This window comes from Euprymna scolopes, chromosome 8 (genome assembly GCF_053919585.1).
Source record: "Euprymna scolopes isolate OS-2025 chromosome 8, ASM5391958v1, whole genome shotgun sequence".
Taxonomy (NCBI): domain Eukaryota; kingdom Metazoa; phylum Mollusca; class Cephalopoda; order Sepiida; family Sepiolidae; genus Euprymna; species Euprymna scolopes.
Window position 1 is genome coordinate 37,168,821 of NC_136489.1, and position 18,039 is coordinate 37,186,859.

Consider the following 18,039-nt stretch of genomic DNA (forward strand, 5'->3'; position numbering starts at 1 on the left):
ACTTGGAACGCGCATTTATCAAGGATGAATGTTTGTACTTTGAACGCATCCTTGTGTTCACTGTTGCTAAATATCGTCGTTTGTTGTCGGTTGCGTGGTCCAACCTTACCTTTTTTGATAGACTACGGTTTTCGAAATTTTTATCAACTACTGATAATTTTCGCAGCAACAAAGCTCGTTCGAACAACCAGAGATGTTTGTCCGCACTTATTCGCACCAGGCACGGTGATGGGATTACAGTAGACCGTCATGTGTTCAACTTCTCAGGTGTCACTCTTTCCTATAACGAAAAAGTTGTATTAGCAAGAGGGTTGGATGTTGGCATCCCTCCCGAATGATTGGTAGGGAAAGTACCTTTGCTGAATTTGAAATATTAAACTCACAGCTCAAACATCATGAGCCTCGTTCCAACGATGCTTTTTTGTATATGAAGGCTAGGTTAGCTGAACTGGCGCACAAGTTCACGAACTCCCCTATCAATGCTCGTGAATTTGTATGGACTAAAATCCACTACCAAGCCGCCAAACTCCTTAAAACTAATAAGGATATTTGCATCACTAAGCCGGATAAAGGTGCGGGTGTCGTTATCCTTAATACGAATGATTATATCGGAAAAATGTTGGATATTTTAAATGATAAATCCAAATTTAAAAGGCTTGGCGGCATATCTGTTGATAGCACTTCGAACACTGAAGTAAAACTCCAGAAACGGTTTATTCAAATATATAGGAGGAAATTTATTAGTAAAGATACTTATGATAGAATCCGGCCCGTGGGTTCACAACGACCCAGAATGTACGGGCTACCAAAGATCCACAAGAACGAGGTCGCTTTAAGACCCATTCTTTCCATGATCGGTTCACCCCATCATAAACTGGCAAAATGGTTGTCCGAGATTCTTGAGCCTGTACTAAATGAATTCTCGGGTAACTGCATTGCGGATTCTCTTCGTTTCACTGCCACTATGCGTGAACTTGATTTTAATTCAGAAACTACTTTCTTATGTTCTTTCGACGTTACCAATCTTTTCACTAATATCCCCCTTGATGAAACTATTCAAATTTGTTCGGTACGCTCTATCGTAGCACATTAACTCCTCCGGAATTTCCGGAGAATATTTTCCTTGAATTCATGGAACACGCTACCAAGTCTGTCTGTTTTAGCTTTAATGATGTAATGTATCAACAGGTAGATGGTGTGGCCATGGGTAGTCCTTTGGGTCCTATCCTCGCCATTATTTTCCTAGGCTTTCAGGAATCCTTACTGTTTACTCAGGTTTCTAGACCTGTTCGTTATTGGCGTTATGTAGATGACACTTTTGTCAGTTTCAAGTGCCGCCATGAAGTAAGTGATTTTTTTCTGAAATTAAACAATCTCCACCCGGCACTTAAGTTTACTATGGAGGAAGAGCAGAATTACTCTTTACCCTTTTTGGACGTCCTTGTAGAAAGGAAAGGGAATCGGTTTAATACAACTATATACAGGAAACCTACCTTTACAGGGTTGTATATTAGTTGGGATTCCTTTACCCCTATGAACAGGAAAATAAGTTTAATTAAGACATTGGTTAACCGTGCACTCATGATATGCTCGCTAAGCAAACTTGAGGAGGAACTTAAGAAAATAACGGACATGCTTATTAAAAATTGTTTCCCTGGTGGTATAATTTCTAAGAATATTCGCCAAAAACTTGCTAGTTTTACCACTAAGCCTCTTTTCAGTCCGGCTAAATGTCCGGTATATTTAAAGCTCCCCTACATAGGTTCAATTAGTAGAGGTTTTGTTAGCAAGATCACTTCGGTTGTGTCCCACTGTTTTTACACGGTGCAACCCCGAGTAGTGTTGTGTACCAAAACTGCCTTCCCAGCGTTTAAAAAAGATGTACTTCCCACGCTACAAAATAGTTTAATAATATACGAGCTTAGATGTCGGTGCGATGCTGACTACGTGGGTCGAACTTTTCAACGTTTAGGTGTCAGACTGGCACAACACGTTCCTGCGTATTTACGCAAACTTTTTATATCATCCGGGCCTTTAAGAAATACATCCAGGCCTTTACGAAATACATCCGGACGACCACCAATTCTCGAATCGTCAATTGGTGTTCATTTGTACGAAAATAAAAATTGTGGCCAAGCATATTCTTATGAATGTTTTCGCATTTTACATAAAGCCCGGAACAAACAGCACCTCAACATCTTGGAGCCTGTCAGTGTGCTGATGCGCAAACCAGCTTTATGTAGACAAAAAGAACTTTCACATAAATTAGAGTTATTCAAAGAACTCTAACAAAAAAAAAGTCTACATGTACGCTGGTTTTTCTGTTTTGTCTATACTTATTTGTAGACAACGGATTTTCTTAATTATATATATTTTTTCTCGACTTCATCTCCACCCCTTTTTCCATTCTCATTCGTTAATTTCATGCAACTTACCGACGAGATCTATTGAAAAGGGTCGGTCGAAAGGTTAACCTCTAGATCCCTTAATTTTTTTACACGAAATTTCGTATGGATCCCTTTTTTATTCTAGTTTTTCTTTTTACCTATAATTCTTTTTGGTCGATTTATCTCTATACAATTTCCCGTTTCTCTTTTTTTTTCGCCAATAATGACTCCATTCATAATTTTCAAAGCAATATATATATATATATATATATATATATATATATATATATATATATATATATATATATATATATATATATATACATATATATATATATATATATATTATTTCAAGTATCACCCGCCGTAGGTAGCAATTTAATAAAGTATTAAAAACAGAAACACATGTGATGTGAGGTATCCATGGTAATATTAATTGTAGCATAACCAACGATATTCTAGAGAATAACTTTTAAAAACCTGCGAGTCTTTATGCCATGCCCAGTATTTAGTGCCTCAATGCAACAATCATCTCAAACATACTGCAAAACCTAAAAACGTAATTGATTAAAATGTTATAACTCTCCTCATAGGAAAAATCACTATCCTGACCTAAAGACATTAACAATTTGCGGAATAAATTAATGTACGAAGCAGATTCCAAAAATATATGCCAATTAGAAAAATTACAGAAGGAGGGATGAATATAGTAACGGTTAATTAGTGTTAAATATTTGACAAATTACCAACAAATACTGGAAGCAGTAAAACAATGTTGAGGCTATACTACACAATATTAACTTGAAAAGCAAACGCAGAGATGCTTGTGTTCTGACTAACAAAACCAACATTACAACAATCCTATAAGCATTTTGTGCGATAAACAACTAGCGACGGAGGGACGATGAAATGATGCCTTGGAGACTAGTCAGAAACTCGCACGGAAACAGTTGATGTATGCTTCAGCTGTGCAATTTCTACATCAATGCATGGGAGTTTTCGGTAGCTAAATCATAGACACATCTGCCATCTTTTTGATGCACTATCCTCCCACAACCGGCGATAGAAATACACAAGGTGTCCGGTTCAGTTATGCCGTCTGGAAAATCGGCAAGTGATGGTCAAAATATAAAGACAGTGGGGATAAAGATTTGTGCATAAAACGTGTGAATTCTGATGGCACCACTGTACGCCGAACGACCGGGAGAATCAACAGTCTTCGTCGCTATAGAACTTTACGAGTAAACATTGGTATACTGGCATATAGGAAACGCGACACGCAAGAGAAGAACAGGAAGAATTTACCTTGTTTGGAACGGACTAGACACAAAACAAAATCAAAACTATGAGTTTGGTTTCGCCATTCGCAACCATGTCCTCCTCAAACAGTAAGAACTACCAGCGGGAATGAACGGCCGACTTAAAAGTCTAAGAAGTGAACTCACAAACAGATATTGCAGTTCTGTGATATCCTTGTATACCCCAACACTAGAGGTTAATGACGTGGATAATAAGTGTGGCTATGCTTAAGTTGATAACGTGCTCTTTTCCATTTGTCATAAAGAGAAAGTAATTAGTTTAGGCGACTTCACGGCATGAGAAATGCGTTGAACACGATAAGATAGAACCAATACGCACTTCTGACAAGGATACTGACCGAGTGTCAGCTGAAAGCACCCGAAATTGAAATACTAGTACCTGGTTTATTATGTTATCTCATGTGCTGGAGATAACAAACTATTGGTTACCACACAATTCATAAAAGGCATCATCACTGCTTTACAACCACCGACTGTTCTGCTCTATCATCAAATTGTAGATGCAACGAAATAAATATAAGGATAACTATAGATAATATATATTTATTTTAATAAATATATTTATTTTTATTTCTAAAGTGTCTCCTATCTGTTTAATTTTTATTTTAATAATTCTATATTTTATTTTACTGCATAATTTATTTGATACTTTTAACCGGGTCAAGATACATGTAACCAAGCTTTTCCTGATATTGTTACTACGTGACCCGTGTCTTTTATTGCAATAAAGATATGAATTTTTCATCTTTTTTTTAAATAACAATACTGTTCTAACGGATACCAGAAGTGTAAATTACTTGATGATGGCAGAAGACTAAATAGTAGCACTTCTTTTGTTGAAACTATGTACATTGTTTACAAGGCATTAAGTAAGCACACAGATGCACATATACCTCCACTGTAAAATCTGTAAAAATCTTGAATATCTCATGGAGTAGTTAATGCTGTCAGCATGTACCACAAAGAACAGTTGGAAATAAGTCATAAACCATCCATTATGATGACGAAATTTCCTAACCCTAACATGTACATATCTACAAAAAAGGGTTATTTAGCTTAACATAGTGATATGGGACAAGAAGGAGAATGGGGCAACCCTAGTACAAGTAAGCGTCCCTACTGATGATGACCTTAACAGAGCAGACAGAGAGAAAATGACAAAATACCAAGGCCTCATGTATGACATGAAAAGGACTGGAATCTTAAGAAAATATCAATCATACTAGTTATTATAGGAACAACCAGGCTAATGGCTAATGTAAAACTATTTAAAAATATCTGGCAAATATACCGGTGAACCAAATGCCAAATAAACAAAAACAATAATACTTAAAGGGGCGGTTAGAATCTTAAAAAATATTACTAGTTTGGAGTGACTAAACTAATGGGAGCATGTTTGGTATCCGGTAGAATGCCTCATACCGAGGCAAAACAAAGTGATAAGAAAATTAAAACAAAAAGAAACAATAGATAAATAAATGAGAACAGTCAGACGTCCATTATATTCAGCATATCATTTATTTCACCTATGCTTTTCAATATTAACTTTTAAAATGAAAATTGCAGCGATAATTTCATAGAGTACGAACATGTTTGGTTGGTCGAATATTTTCATAGGTGAGCCAGCGGGCATTGTGGCATTTCTAATAGATTAAAATCTAATGTATTAATTAAATACTAAATACGCATAGCATTACTATTAACGCGATCATAGATTTTCAGGATAAAAATATGTGTATTTATTTATTGCATCTTTAATTCCCTGATATCTCTTACTGCATTATCGTTATTCGAGTTTCAGGTTCAGGGAAACGACACATAATATCGACGCCTATATTTCTCGATACTTTATTTTATTCTTTGCCTTATAAATAATTGAAAAGAATGATATTTGCACTGATTACATTTTGCTTGTCTTATCTTCACAGAATTCAGCATTGTCACTTGGCCTGTCAATTAGCCAACTGACGTTCGACATCGAACCGTGAATTTGACTCTCGATGTAATCAGTAAATTAGATTCCGTGTCTCAGTAGAGAATCAATCAGTGAGTCGCATCATAATCTCTCCATCGCAGAATGTTGCAGTCTCTGCACACATAACAACACATAATTCCGTCCTGTTTACTTTTTATTGTTGTGAAATACGGATAATTCTAATAAGAGAAGTGAAATAATCACAGAAAACTAACTCGAGTAAATTAAAAACCGGGTCGAGGGTGCTAAAGATACGTCCATCCATCTTTCAGGTTAGGAAGGAAAACATTTCTCAAAAGTTTAGCATAAATATGATAAAATACAATGTTATTTTAAGTAAGGCAGATAGAAAAAGGAAAAGTTGGATAATTGCGACAATTACTGAGTACTTTTATTAACAGAACGTAATAAACAATCAAATAAATGTATTGATTTTACCCCTATTTTGCAAGATATTTGCGTTCAAAATACTGTTTATCATATGTAAAATATTCTACTACTATTTTTTGAATTTTTAGGATGAGGAATAATAATTCGTATTAGATCGAGTACTAAGACGATTGTTTCGCATTTTTATTTGCATTTGCGTAAAGTTTGGCTTATGTATCTTCGGAACATCCTCAGATATATTTGCTCGTCTATGGGAATCTTCTGTTTAACTTTGGAGTCTGCATCTTATTCGGAACATAACTATATGATAATGCACAGGAGTATCTTCTCGTTTGCCGCAGTCAATCACAGGTAGGTCTCATCAATAATAAACATTGAAGTCTGAGTAACGTCTTAATAAAATAAATGCTTTCCTTACAATCCTGTACAGATTTTCTAGTTTGATAGATATTTCTGTTCGACAAGAAATATCAGGAAAACCTTGGTAACATGTACCTTGACCCGGTTAAAATTACACCCGATGTATTTCACAGTAATTAGAACAATCCAAATAATATATGTTTTAATCTGATGTACTTACTCGTAAATGCATTGATTAAAAGAATTGCAGTGACTGTTTTTATTCTTGAGAGGAACTAATCGCATTCCGTAGCTTAAGCTACCAAATGGCAAACGTGTGATTTTTTTTTAATTACAAATTTAACCCCAAACAAGCCACAGTGCTCATTTGATGTAGGGAATATTATCAGGTATAGATGTCCCAGGAATCCCACGTAGAGACATAAGCACCAATATATCTGTTCACATTACACTTGAACTTCTCCCTGTCAGTACAGTTGCGGAAGGAAAAACCCAAAAGGGAATTCTAAATTCTAGAAGTTTCAGAGAAGAAACTATTAGAGTAGAAGGCATTCTACCATCTGAGAATCTTGATTGTCTAGTAATAAGATTTAACTAAATTTCGGGTGCGTCAGGGTGAGTTACGTCGGGAAGGAGCACAAGGGTTTGTAGCTCATCGCAACATGTACGATTACAATACTTGCAAAACAGGAAGAGGGATTCCTTATTTCGTCGATGGGAGAGGAATCTACGCTTAGATGATAGTTCACAACCTATCAGGTTGGCGACTGTTTTTTAACCTTGTCCACAAGCAAGAGACTAGTATCCGATGCACCAAATGTGAAACCAATAAACCATATAAGCACGAATGGTGGCCTTGTAGAGATAAAGGATACTTTAAGGGATAAGTAACTTTCTAGCACGGGAGGAAGAGCTCACCTTCTAAGCATTAGCCTTGCAATGCTCTCAATGTATCTATTCGAACTCATTTTCCCTTTGAACATTAAGCCGGGATGTTTGAACGAAGTACATTCAGGTAATGTATCTTTAGTCATAGTTATTGGTGGTTGAGAAGGTTTATTGTAATTATTAAAGGAAACGAGTGGTTGTAGCATTGAACGTTACCCTTTATTCTTGATCACAAACTGGAGATCATCCTCTAACGTTGCAGTTATTGCTTAGGATATATGCTCATTTGCTCTCCTCTTTTGCTTGTTTTTCTGCTTTTACGATTATTACTCTTATCAACGTCGGAAATATACTTGTTTTACGGAGAGAAAAACAATTACTACTATTGCTTGTTTTATACCATTATTTATAGTTTTCAGATATCGGTTTGAAATTACTTTTAATATAAAAAATAACATCTAAATAAAGCAAATCGTTGCTGTTTAGTAATATTGTACATGGTTCTTGCACGGAAATATCTATCGGTATCATAGATGCATTAAAGAGCCCATATGGCCGATGTTTGCAAATGACCGGCAGTGTACAAGTTGGTATCACTAGAATTAATAAGAACAATATTATAAAAAGAAAAGCATGTGCTCGTAATAATGATCACGTATGAGAAAGGACGCAAATAGACCTGGAACACATACAGCATGCAAGTGATCGGTTTAACAAGGAAAGGACGTAATTCTGAAATGTACTTGAAAATAAACTTATGTTGTCTACATGCAAAACAAAACGTTAGCGGTGTTATAACGTGTCTTGGATCTTTTACAACATTAGTAATGCACAATATATGCATGCTAGTCTAAGCTAAATATAAACTATACATATACAAGTAAATTTATTAAGCATAAAACGTAATTTAAGCGTAATAGAAAAATAATTTGCTATTTGAATTCTTTTGTGTTACGGAACTGCCAAAATTGTTAACCAACCATACCCATTTCCTATTAGATTAGGCCAGACTTAATAATCGTCGTCTTCTAAATAAATAGTTGACTGCGTTTAAGATGCGTATTTATCAATAGAAATATTGTACAACACGAAATCAGAGAAGAGAGTATAAAGAGAGCAAGAAAAAAAACAATTAAACGGCGCGAGTGTATCAATCTTAAACGCGAATCTTGTTACCACTAGAAGTTGTTCGTCTTCACTAAAATATTTTGCAAACACTGAGAAAATAATATTTATTTTTTTAGATATTGCAACTTGATATTCCATGAGTTTGGCTTTTTTCACGAAAACATGTAGAATATTAAGCGGGACTTCGAGAGTAAGATTTGCAAGCAATGTTCCAAAATGAAAATGTGTCATATTTTGTATTTCATCGTATTAAATCAAATATAATTGTAATTTGTATATTATATACATTATAATAATGATTGTTATTTTATTGTTATAATGGTTATAACTACCGCATTCATGGTATGACGGCGTGAGACTCTAGAGCACTATCCTCTATCATAGATTTTGCGACAGAAATAGATGTGCGTAATTGACATTCTCTATCCACCGATCACCATAATATTGACGGACGTTGGAGTTCTTATAGGTAATGCAGTTTATATCAGAACTCCTTTAAAACGGGTTCGTCGACTTCAGAATCTGCACAGTATTTCGATCTGAGCCTTATATTTTTATCTATTAGAGTATCATACTCCTCTTCCGTCAGCTATTATTAGTTAGAAGTCGTAATGAATTAGCAATTGTTTATTTTTCTCACCCAGAACATATGACCTAGTGGATAGAAAAACTGCTAACTTTTATTAATTAACCATCGAATCAACCATGAAATATTGACTCATAATCCCCCCATAAAAGCGGAATCACTGAACGATTATGGCGGAGAGTTTATAAAATAGCAATATGTCTTCTTGTTGAGTCAAATCTCCGTAACGTAAGCACTGATGGCTGCTGCGTATATATGGAACCGATCCTTTGACAAAAAACGATATGAAACCTCATATGAATCTTTCTGCAGAAAAAAAAAACTTATGCAGAATGCATGCATATGGTTCAACTTGCCTCGCATTTATATATAAAATCATAAATTATATAATAAATTGTTATTGCTATATTTTCTGGTTACGATAAAAACAGCCCAGCCTATAAAGTATTTTTCCCGGAAAAAAAACAAAATAAAAAGAATGCGATATGTAACATTGACAGCCGCGTTTTTATTTAAAGGCAGGAAATGCATCATATGACGAGGACGACTTAATATTTCCTCAAATTCATAAAACAAATTTCACGACGCTCCGAGTAACTATTACTTTAGCATTCGTCAGATTGTTTACCGTGACGAGAAATATTCAGAACAGGGTTCCAGGTAAGTATTTTCTGATAATAGCGGTTTCAATCCTACTGAAAGCAGCCAAAGTTTTAGTCGGCCAATACTTGGTGAGACGGCAACAACTTAGAAAGGTGGTGATTGCTGAGGATGAAGTTAGGAGATTCAGAGTTTCTATCCGTCGGGGTTAACCCCCTAACAAAGGCCAGAGGAATAGCTGGGCAAAGCGTCGTCAAAAAAGTACTAAAATATGACGATAATAATGAATAAATGGTTAAAAAGTCAGAATTTTATTGCAGATCGCACCACAATATAACATTAATATCATGTTGTATAGCATAAACAAAGAGAATAACCTACTAATTGTGTTGTATGTGTCAATGACATTTTATTCGCATTAAATCGTGAAATGTTAACCGACGTTAAGCAGAGATTAAATAAACACATTTAAAATAACCGATCTTGGCAAAATAACATGGTTTTTGGGCATACAATTTAATTTAGAAAATGAACTATCAAAATCATTCAATGGAGGTAGGTTGATAAAACCCTATTTAAGTTTGTAATGCTAGAACGCACGAACTGATCTACATCAGTCGAAAATTATATATATATATATATATATATATATATGTATATATATATATATATATATATATATATATATATATATATATATATATATATATATATTGTCCTGGGCAAGACGTTTCCCTGCATTCATTTCGTTTGTCTTAAAACTCAAGCATATTAATGCGTACCAAATACATTTAATGAAACAAGAAAAATTAAATAAATCACTTTTTGAAAATATTTCCTTTGTATATTTTTTTTACAAATACTTTCAATGATTATTTTTAAGTGCATATAAATTACAAATTAATTTAAAGCTTTCTTTTGTGTACACTGTTAACTTTATATTTTACCGAAAACGTCCCTACTTTATGTATTGTTTTCATTAACACAAAATTCACTGTTTCTTTACATATATATATATATATATATATATATATATATATATATATATATATATACGCGTTTAAGATCGACAAAGCATATAAAAAATTAAAAATGGCTTCTTTTCTCACGTGTAGATCTATTTAAGCTAAAAGTAAAATAAATTATTTATTAACCTTTTTTACTCAGATATTTTATCCTTTTTTCACATATATTTTTAATTTGACAGTTGAATAAAATAGGAAAATACCTCTTTAACTTTAATTTTGATATGCAAATTGTTTCTGTTGTTGTTTTACATATATATATATATATATATATATATATATATATATATATATATATATATATATATATATATATTGGGATATATAAACAGTTATTTATTTCTGAACGGAATTAAACACGATATTATAGGTCCTTTTTTTCTTTTTATTACACGATGGTCACAACTTATCAAGGCGCGGAAGCCACTCGTGGATAAGGGTTATTGCAAGTACAGTACGTTAGTGTGGAGATTTATTTAAGTGGTTACTAGGAATCATTAGGAATTACTTGGAATTAGGGTTCATTCGGAATTTGTTTACGTTGGACTTGAAGACATACAGGTTGTAGTCAGGTGGGAAGCAGGCAGACAAAACAGAGTTCCACAGGCGTGCAGTTCTAAGAAAGAAGCTTTGTCCATGGAATCCACGTTTTGATTAAGGCACAGATAAATAGTTGGGAAAATTTTGGACAGTTGATTCAGCTAGACGAGTGTTTTTCGTGAAAGATTGGCGAGCGAGGGCCAGAGATCGGAGTTCAGACGAACACCTATCATGGAAATAACGATAAAACAAAGACAGGCTGGCAACGTCTCATCTGTGGGAGAGATGTTGCAGGGAAGAGAAAAGGTAATCCCCCACTAAGCCACGAAGTATATTTTGTACGCTGTCAAGGCAGGATAAGCTGCTTTTAGCAGCTCTTGCCCAGATATGGCAGCAGTAGTCCATCCTCGGACGTACTTGGCTTTTATATAAATAGAAAATTGCATCAGTAGTGAGATATCTTCTGGAGCTCGAGAAGGATCCCACCATCTTTCCAGCGGCCTTCGCAACAGACTTGATGTACGTGTTACATTTCAGATCAGGAGTAAAGGGCAAACCCAGAAGCTTGTCAAAACATCGGGCTTCTCCTAGAGGAGATCCATTCATTTCAAGTCATGCCAGATGGGGATCATAGCGTTGATGATGTAAGGATAGGAGTTTGATTTTAGATACATTGAAGGTAACCAGCCACGTCTTTCCCCACTGAACCACGCGCTCGAGATCAGAGGAGAGATAATCAGAGAGAGAGAGCTTTGTCATTTATAACCTTTGATGTGTTACCGTAGATGGTCGTGTCATCAGCATAGATGTCAACGAATGATTTAAGTTAGCGTTTAGGGAGATCATTGATGTAGATCAGAAAAAGAGTTGGGCCAAGGATTTACACTTGAGGGACTCCAGGATTAATACTGCAGGCCTCTGATTTTTGTCCATCGCCCACTACTCTTATGAGCCTATCGGAGAGAAATAATTTAATGATTAAGAAAACATTTCCAGTTATACAGTAGCTGGAAATCTTGTGAAATAGGCCCTTATACCATACCTTGTCGAAGGTCTTTGATATGTCAAGAGAAATTGCCCTAGAAATGAAGCCTTTGTCAAGAGATCCACTAATCATGTGAAGTATAACCGTGAGCACATCTGCGGTAGATCTTGCAGAACGGAAACCATATTGTGTGTCACTAAGAAGGTTATTTCTGCTGAGGTGGTTAACTATTTTTCTATTTAATATGGATTCCAGCCACTTACTCATAACACAAAGGATACTTGTTGGGCTGTACTGAGAGGGAGATGACTTACTTCCTATTATATAAAAATGGACGGAGCGTAGCAATATTTTTGCTATCTAATAAGTTATGCTCCCTCGAAGTTGGGAGATTCTATTCATAAACGCTGCTTCGAAGAACCGACAAATCCAAGTAATTCACGTTCTTGTATTTCCCTTTAAAAAAATAAAGACCTTTAAAAATTGCCCTTTAAAAAATAAAGCTTTTAGTATCCCAGCACGTAGTGCTTTTTTAATGGCAACATTAGCTGCAAAATTTCAAAACCCACCATGGCTTACAATTTAAGATAGTAATCGTTAAATAACAATACATTAGTGCACAGAAGATGTGATCATATTTCTAGAGCACTATATACTGTGATCCTACGTCGAGAAATTTATATATATATTAATAGAAGATAACATATCTATTTTTATATACAAGGCATATATTATGTGTTTGTATTCGAGTTTCTTCCTGTGAAGTAAAAAACGGGCATACCGATTTTTATTACATTTCACACGAAGTTACCTCATGCGCTTGACAGTGTTTGGAGTTAAAGGTATTATCAGAATATTTCTGATAAGTATTTGTTAATCGTTAATGTAAATTATTCGACGAAAAATTGATTAATGTTCACTCCTTAGGGTAAGATCAGAAATGCATTTAAGATGTGTTATTACTACACACGCCAAAAGGAATAGCATAAAATAATAGCCAACAAGCGTTTTACTATTACATGGGTTCGTTCGAAACGAATCATGTTAATTTTTGTAAAATTACACCACGATACTTTTCATTTTAAATTAAAGCTATTATCAACGCATACAGGTAAAGCGAGGCATATAACAGTAAGTTATTTGATATGGCATGGGGATGTTTGGACTGAATATTTCTGTTTAGATCACAGTGGAAGAAAGATACTTGATTTTGTAATTTTAAATTTTCATAAAATATACAAAATAATTTTATAAAATCTATTATATATACAAAATAATTTTATAAAAATAACCGCAGGTTCTGTACAGGTAAGTGAAAATAAAAATGTATTGAGGGAGTCTGTCACTGAGAAAAGATATGTAAAAATTGCTTCCGGTGACTAACGATAGTTCCCAACTAGAAAAAAAAATAGGCGTTTTCATTGATTTGGATACAAATAAATATTGGAATATTACACATAAATTTTCACTCGTCATCGGCAGCAGCGGAAATCTCTATTAATATCACACACACTTTAAACGGCGTTCCCGTTTGTTACCAGGATCGGAGAACGTTAAAATAGTAACTATATTAACATAATATGTCCGTGAAAATATATGTCAGAGTAATAATGTAAATAAAACAATCCCACATTTATTTTTGGCACGAATAGCTGAATGCATTTTATTAAATCAAGATTTACATTTTTTTTATATTTTATTTGAAATCGTAGCAATTCAATTCCGTTAAAAGCAATATATATTCTCCGTTGTCTTAGTGTGCATATTATTCTCAGACCATTACACATGAAGTGAAGTAATGCTTTTTTGTTGTTTTTTTTTGTTTTTTTTAAGGCATCTATTTTGGATCTATTTCGAATTTTACTGTTTTACTCGATAGAAATGATTTTATTGTATGCATATTATTTGAAACAATACAATGTAATTAACTCAGTACGTGATAATGTACGTACAACTGGTTGGCTTAGCGTATTTTACATATTCTATGAGTGTTTTAGACACATCTAGAATTATATAAAAAGTTACTTTGTGTCTGTGAGAGTTACTTTCGCATAGGTTCCAGAATGATTGAGCCTGTATTTCTCAAGTTTCACACAAAGGAAATGTATATGTCATGTAAAGCTCCTATTTATGTTTTGTACAGAAATTATTCTGATAAGTCTTGAAAATCGAAAAAAAGATCCATACAATAGTAGTTTTTTATAGATAAAAAAATGTGCAGGGTAATATTTTGTTACCAAGCAAAGAGAGAAAATTCTGAGCAAATCAAAAGATATTCATTTCTCAGCAAATCATTACCTCTTAAAAAACAAGTTTTTTTTCATCTCACGGTGTAGCTTAGTGTTAGAGTATTGGGCTACATATCGAATCACCTGGCCCCATTGAAGCGCGAGTGTGCTCACCATTTCACTTTTTTCTTATAAATGAGTTCAATTTACGATAAAAGAATATGCACGACAAGAATCGACGGAAATCATTTATTCGTGTACATATTTTTAAACTAAACATTACTCTTAAGTAACTCTTCCAGGGCATTCATAGGTAAGCACAAATATCAGCTGACCTGATAGTGTAATATTACAGAGACAGAATTCCATCAACGACATTTTCATTATTATTTCTTATATTTTTGTGGATAAATAGGATTATTTCTTATATTTTTGTGGATGCACGGTTCACTACAGACTGTGCAGCTGGCATTGCAAAACGGCAGCATTCATTCCGCCGGTTCGTACGTCAGTAGGTAAATACAAATAGGCACACATTAATAGACGCTAGACATCATTTTAAGAGAGAAATATCACAGCGAAAAATAGGCATGCTGAAATCACTAGGGAACGCATAAAATCGCAGAAGATAAACATTTCTTATTACTGGAAAATTTATAATAATATTGTGAATATATATATAATCAATAATTTTTCCCCACTATCCTCCAACAACCAGAAAGCGAAACTGCTTGCACGGCAATTCGCCCCCAACTTCACTTGAGACCTTACTTACACCTCCCTCCCAAATGTCCATTAGCTGATAGAAGCCGCAATTGATGATCTTAATATATCCCCTTCTTATGTCCATGTTATAATAAAATACTTAGACCCCCTCGAAAGTGTGTGTACCTTTTCTCATCTCTGCTATACTTATTAACAATATCCACACTCTACATCAATTATCTTACTGAATATTTCCTCCCTGATAGCTGAAGGATAGTCTCTGTTATACCCTCTACAAAAATTATGGCGAAAGATCGATCATCTCAATTATGACATATCAACTCTACTCCCCATTTTCTGCTAAATATTTACGATGCTAATCAATCAATCAAGTGTTCACCATCTTACAAAATCTTATCCTCCTTTTAGGAAAAAAACACGTCTTATTTCTATAAAAATTAAAGTAAAACTTCCGATTGTTATATAGTGGTTGCATTATTATTATTATTATTATTATTATTATTATTATTATTATTATTATTATTATTATTATTATTAGTATTGTTGTTGTTGTTATTGTTATTATTGTTGATATGAGATGTAGAGACATTGTGTATGTGAAGACATTTTAAAACACAGGATATATAAGACATATAATGACAATTTCACTTTACCTTTTGATAGAATTACAACACAAAGACGACGTTTTTAAAAACACATGATGATACGTTTATTCCTTATTCGACCGGTCCGTGGTTTTCTTAGTCAGGAATACAAAGTTTTACAGTCTATGTTTCAAAGGTGACCGTCTCGCTTCCAGACGTTCGACTGTCCATCTCTGAACTCCAGACTGTCGTCTGTCGTCCTCAGACTCTCTCTGCTTAACTCTAAAGTTTCTAACCAAATCGAGAACTTTCTATATTTCATTACGTCATACATATGTTAAAAGATGTGTCTTCTTTCACGTGTTCTGGAAATGCGTGTCCAAAACATTTTCCTTTGTTTACAAAAGGAATTTTAACCTATATTTCCAATAACCTATCTTTCCAATATGTTAAAGCATGTTTATAAAATTATCCTATAGTTGCATTCCTCAATTCAATTCCATAACATAATTGACAAATGCACATTCCTTTTCTTAAAACTATTTTATCTCGAAGCTAAACAATGGTTTGTTTTTCCATTCCATTTTCTAATTCTCTCTCGTAATCTATTTCTAAACCTAAATTACGAGGTTCGAATTTCGCCTATTCTATTTCATTTTTATATTTAACTAATTCCCTATTTTTATAGTTACATGAAAAGGGAGAGCCCTTATCATGAAACATCCCTTCCTCTCATTTTTCCAAAAAAATGTATGCATTTTTACATTTAGTACATTTTTTCTACATCTACATAACCACACGGCTAGGAAAGATCAGACTAAAAAAAATCACTTTCAGTCAGCCCTTCTCGGCCGATTTCACAATTATTATATTTTTATAAGTTCAGAACCTTTCTTGGCATGTACTTTTTGGGTGTATGGTCTTCATCAGCTACTTTCCAGCCACCCATATGCCGCAGACTAGAGGTTTCCACCTCCCTTCGTCCCAAAAGTGTCCTGATCGTCTCTTTCCGCATGGTTAGTCTTATCAAGTATTGTTTTTTATTCTATAACTATCGTATACGGGACATCCCAAAGCTCATAACTAATCTTCTTGGTTGGCTTTAACTATCAAGATATACTTTTTTCTCTCATACGGATTCAATCGGATTTCCTTGCTTGGATTCTTGAAAATTAAACGAGGATTTAGAAATATCACCCCTAACTAACTAACACTTTTTGCCCGCGCCAAATACCTAAATTGCGCTCTAAATTCTATCTAATAACCTTATTTCTTGTGATTTTTTTTTCTCTCACCAGAGCTTTCAAAATCCAGCAGATATATCCCACATTTATGCCTCTCTAAAAAAATACAAGGTTATATCTTTCTTACGTAATCTGCGGTATATTTTTGCCTCTCTCACTCTCACCTCATTAAGCTATATGTGATTGCCCGGGACTTTCTATCATCGGTTTACTGGTCCCCTTAAGAATTTTCGTATTCTCTCCAACGCCTGTTTATTAATTAAGCCAGTTACTCATGAAAACGAACTTCCTAAAGTAAAACCCTGATTAATTATCTAAACTCGAATGTAAATTAATTTTAAGCCGACTTTACAAATTGATAATAGTAAATTATTGGATTTTAATTAATTATAATGTGACACTCTAATGATTCAAACTTGATAGATCACGACAAACTTCCACCCATTAATATGGGAGGAGAGATTATCATCAAAAGTGTCATGAATTGTTAACTTAGCACCGGATTACTACTTAGATACAAATAAGTAACTCGTACCCATTCCCTTCCTCCCCCTTCCTTTTTTAAATGGAGAGTAGATAATACAATGGATGTGTTATCGGCAGCTCCAGTAATTCTCGCCTCTCCTATTTTTTCATTCATTCCTCATTCAATGAGTGATTTTTCTGACAAAGGGTGAAGAAAAAGCTGCTTAAAGGTCGGTAGTACTTGGGGATCAGTAGTCTGAGAGGTCGGAAATTTTTCTGTCTCTGTCTTTCCTTGTGGTCATGACACAAGTAAGGGTGCTGGAGGTAAACGTTTTGTATGGGCTGACGTTATCCGCCTGATAGTCCGGGACCCGAACCTTGGATTAACAACTAAGGAGACTGTCCTATCAGCAGACACAAAGTACTGGGACTGCTGTATTGCCATTTGGTGAGTGGATATGGATCATGCAGTAGTCTCTGGTGGAGACTCTCGATGCCATACAAGTAGGTAATTGTTACGGCTTTATCCTTTCGTGTGCTACAAAAAAAAATCCTGTCTTTTTCTCTCTTACTTTCCCTCTCTGTACTGCTCTAACCAAGTATGCCGAC

At 34.5% G+C, this 18,039-nt stretch overlaps 1 protein-coding gene across 1 annotated transcript; it reads left to right on the forward strand.

Annotated features, from left to right (window-relative positions):
- Window positions 1-334: 334 nt before the first annotated feature.
- Window positions 335-1,093, forward strand: LOC145283859 (uncharacterized). The gene has a single exon (XM_080132968.1). The coding sequence runs from the start codon at window positions 335-337 to the stop codon at window positions 1,091-1,093; it is 759 nt and encodes a 252-aa protein (XP_079989094.1).
- Window positions 1,094-18,039: the final 16,946 nt, after the last annotated feature.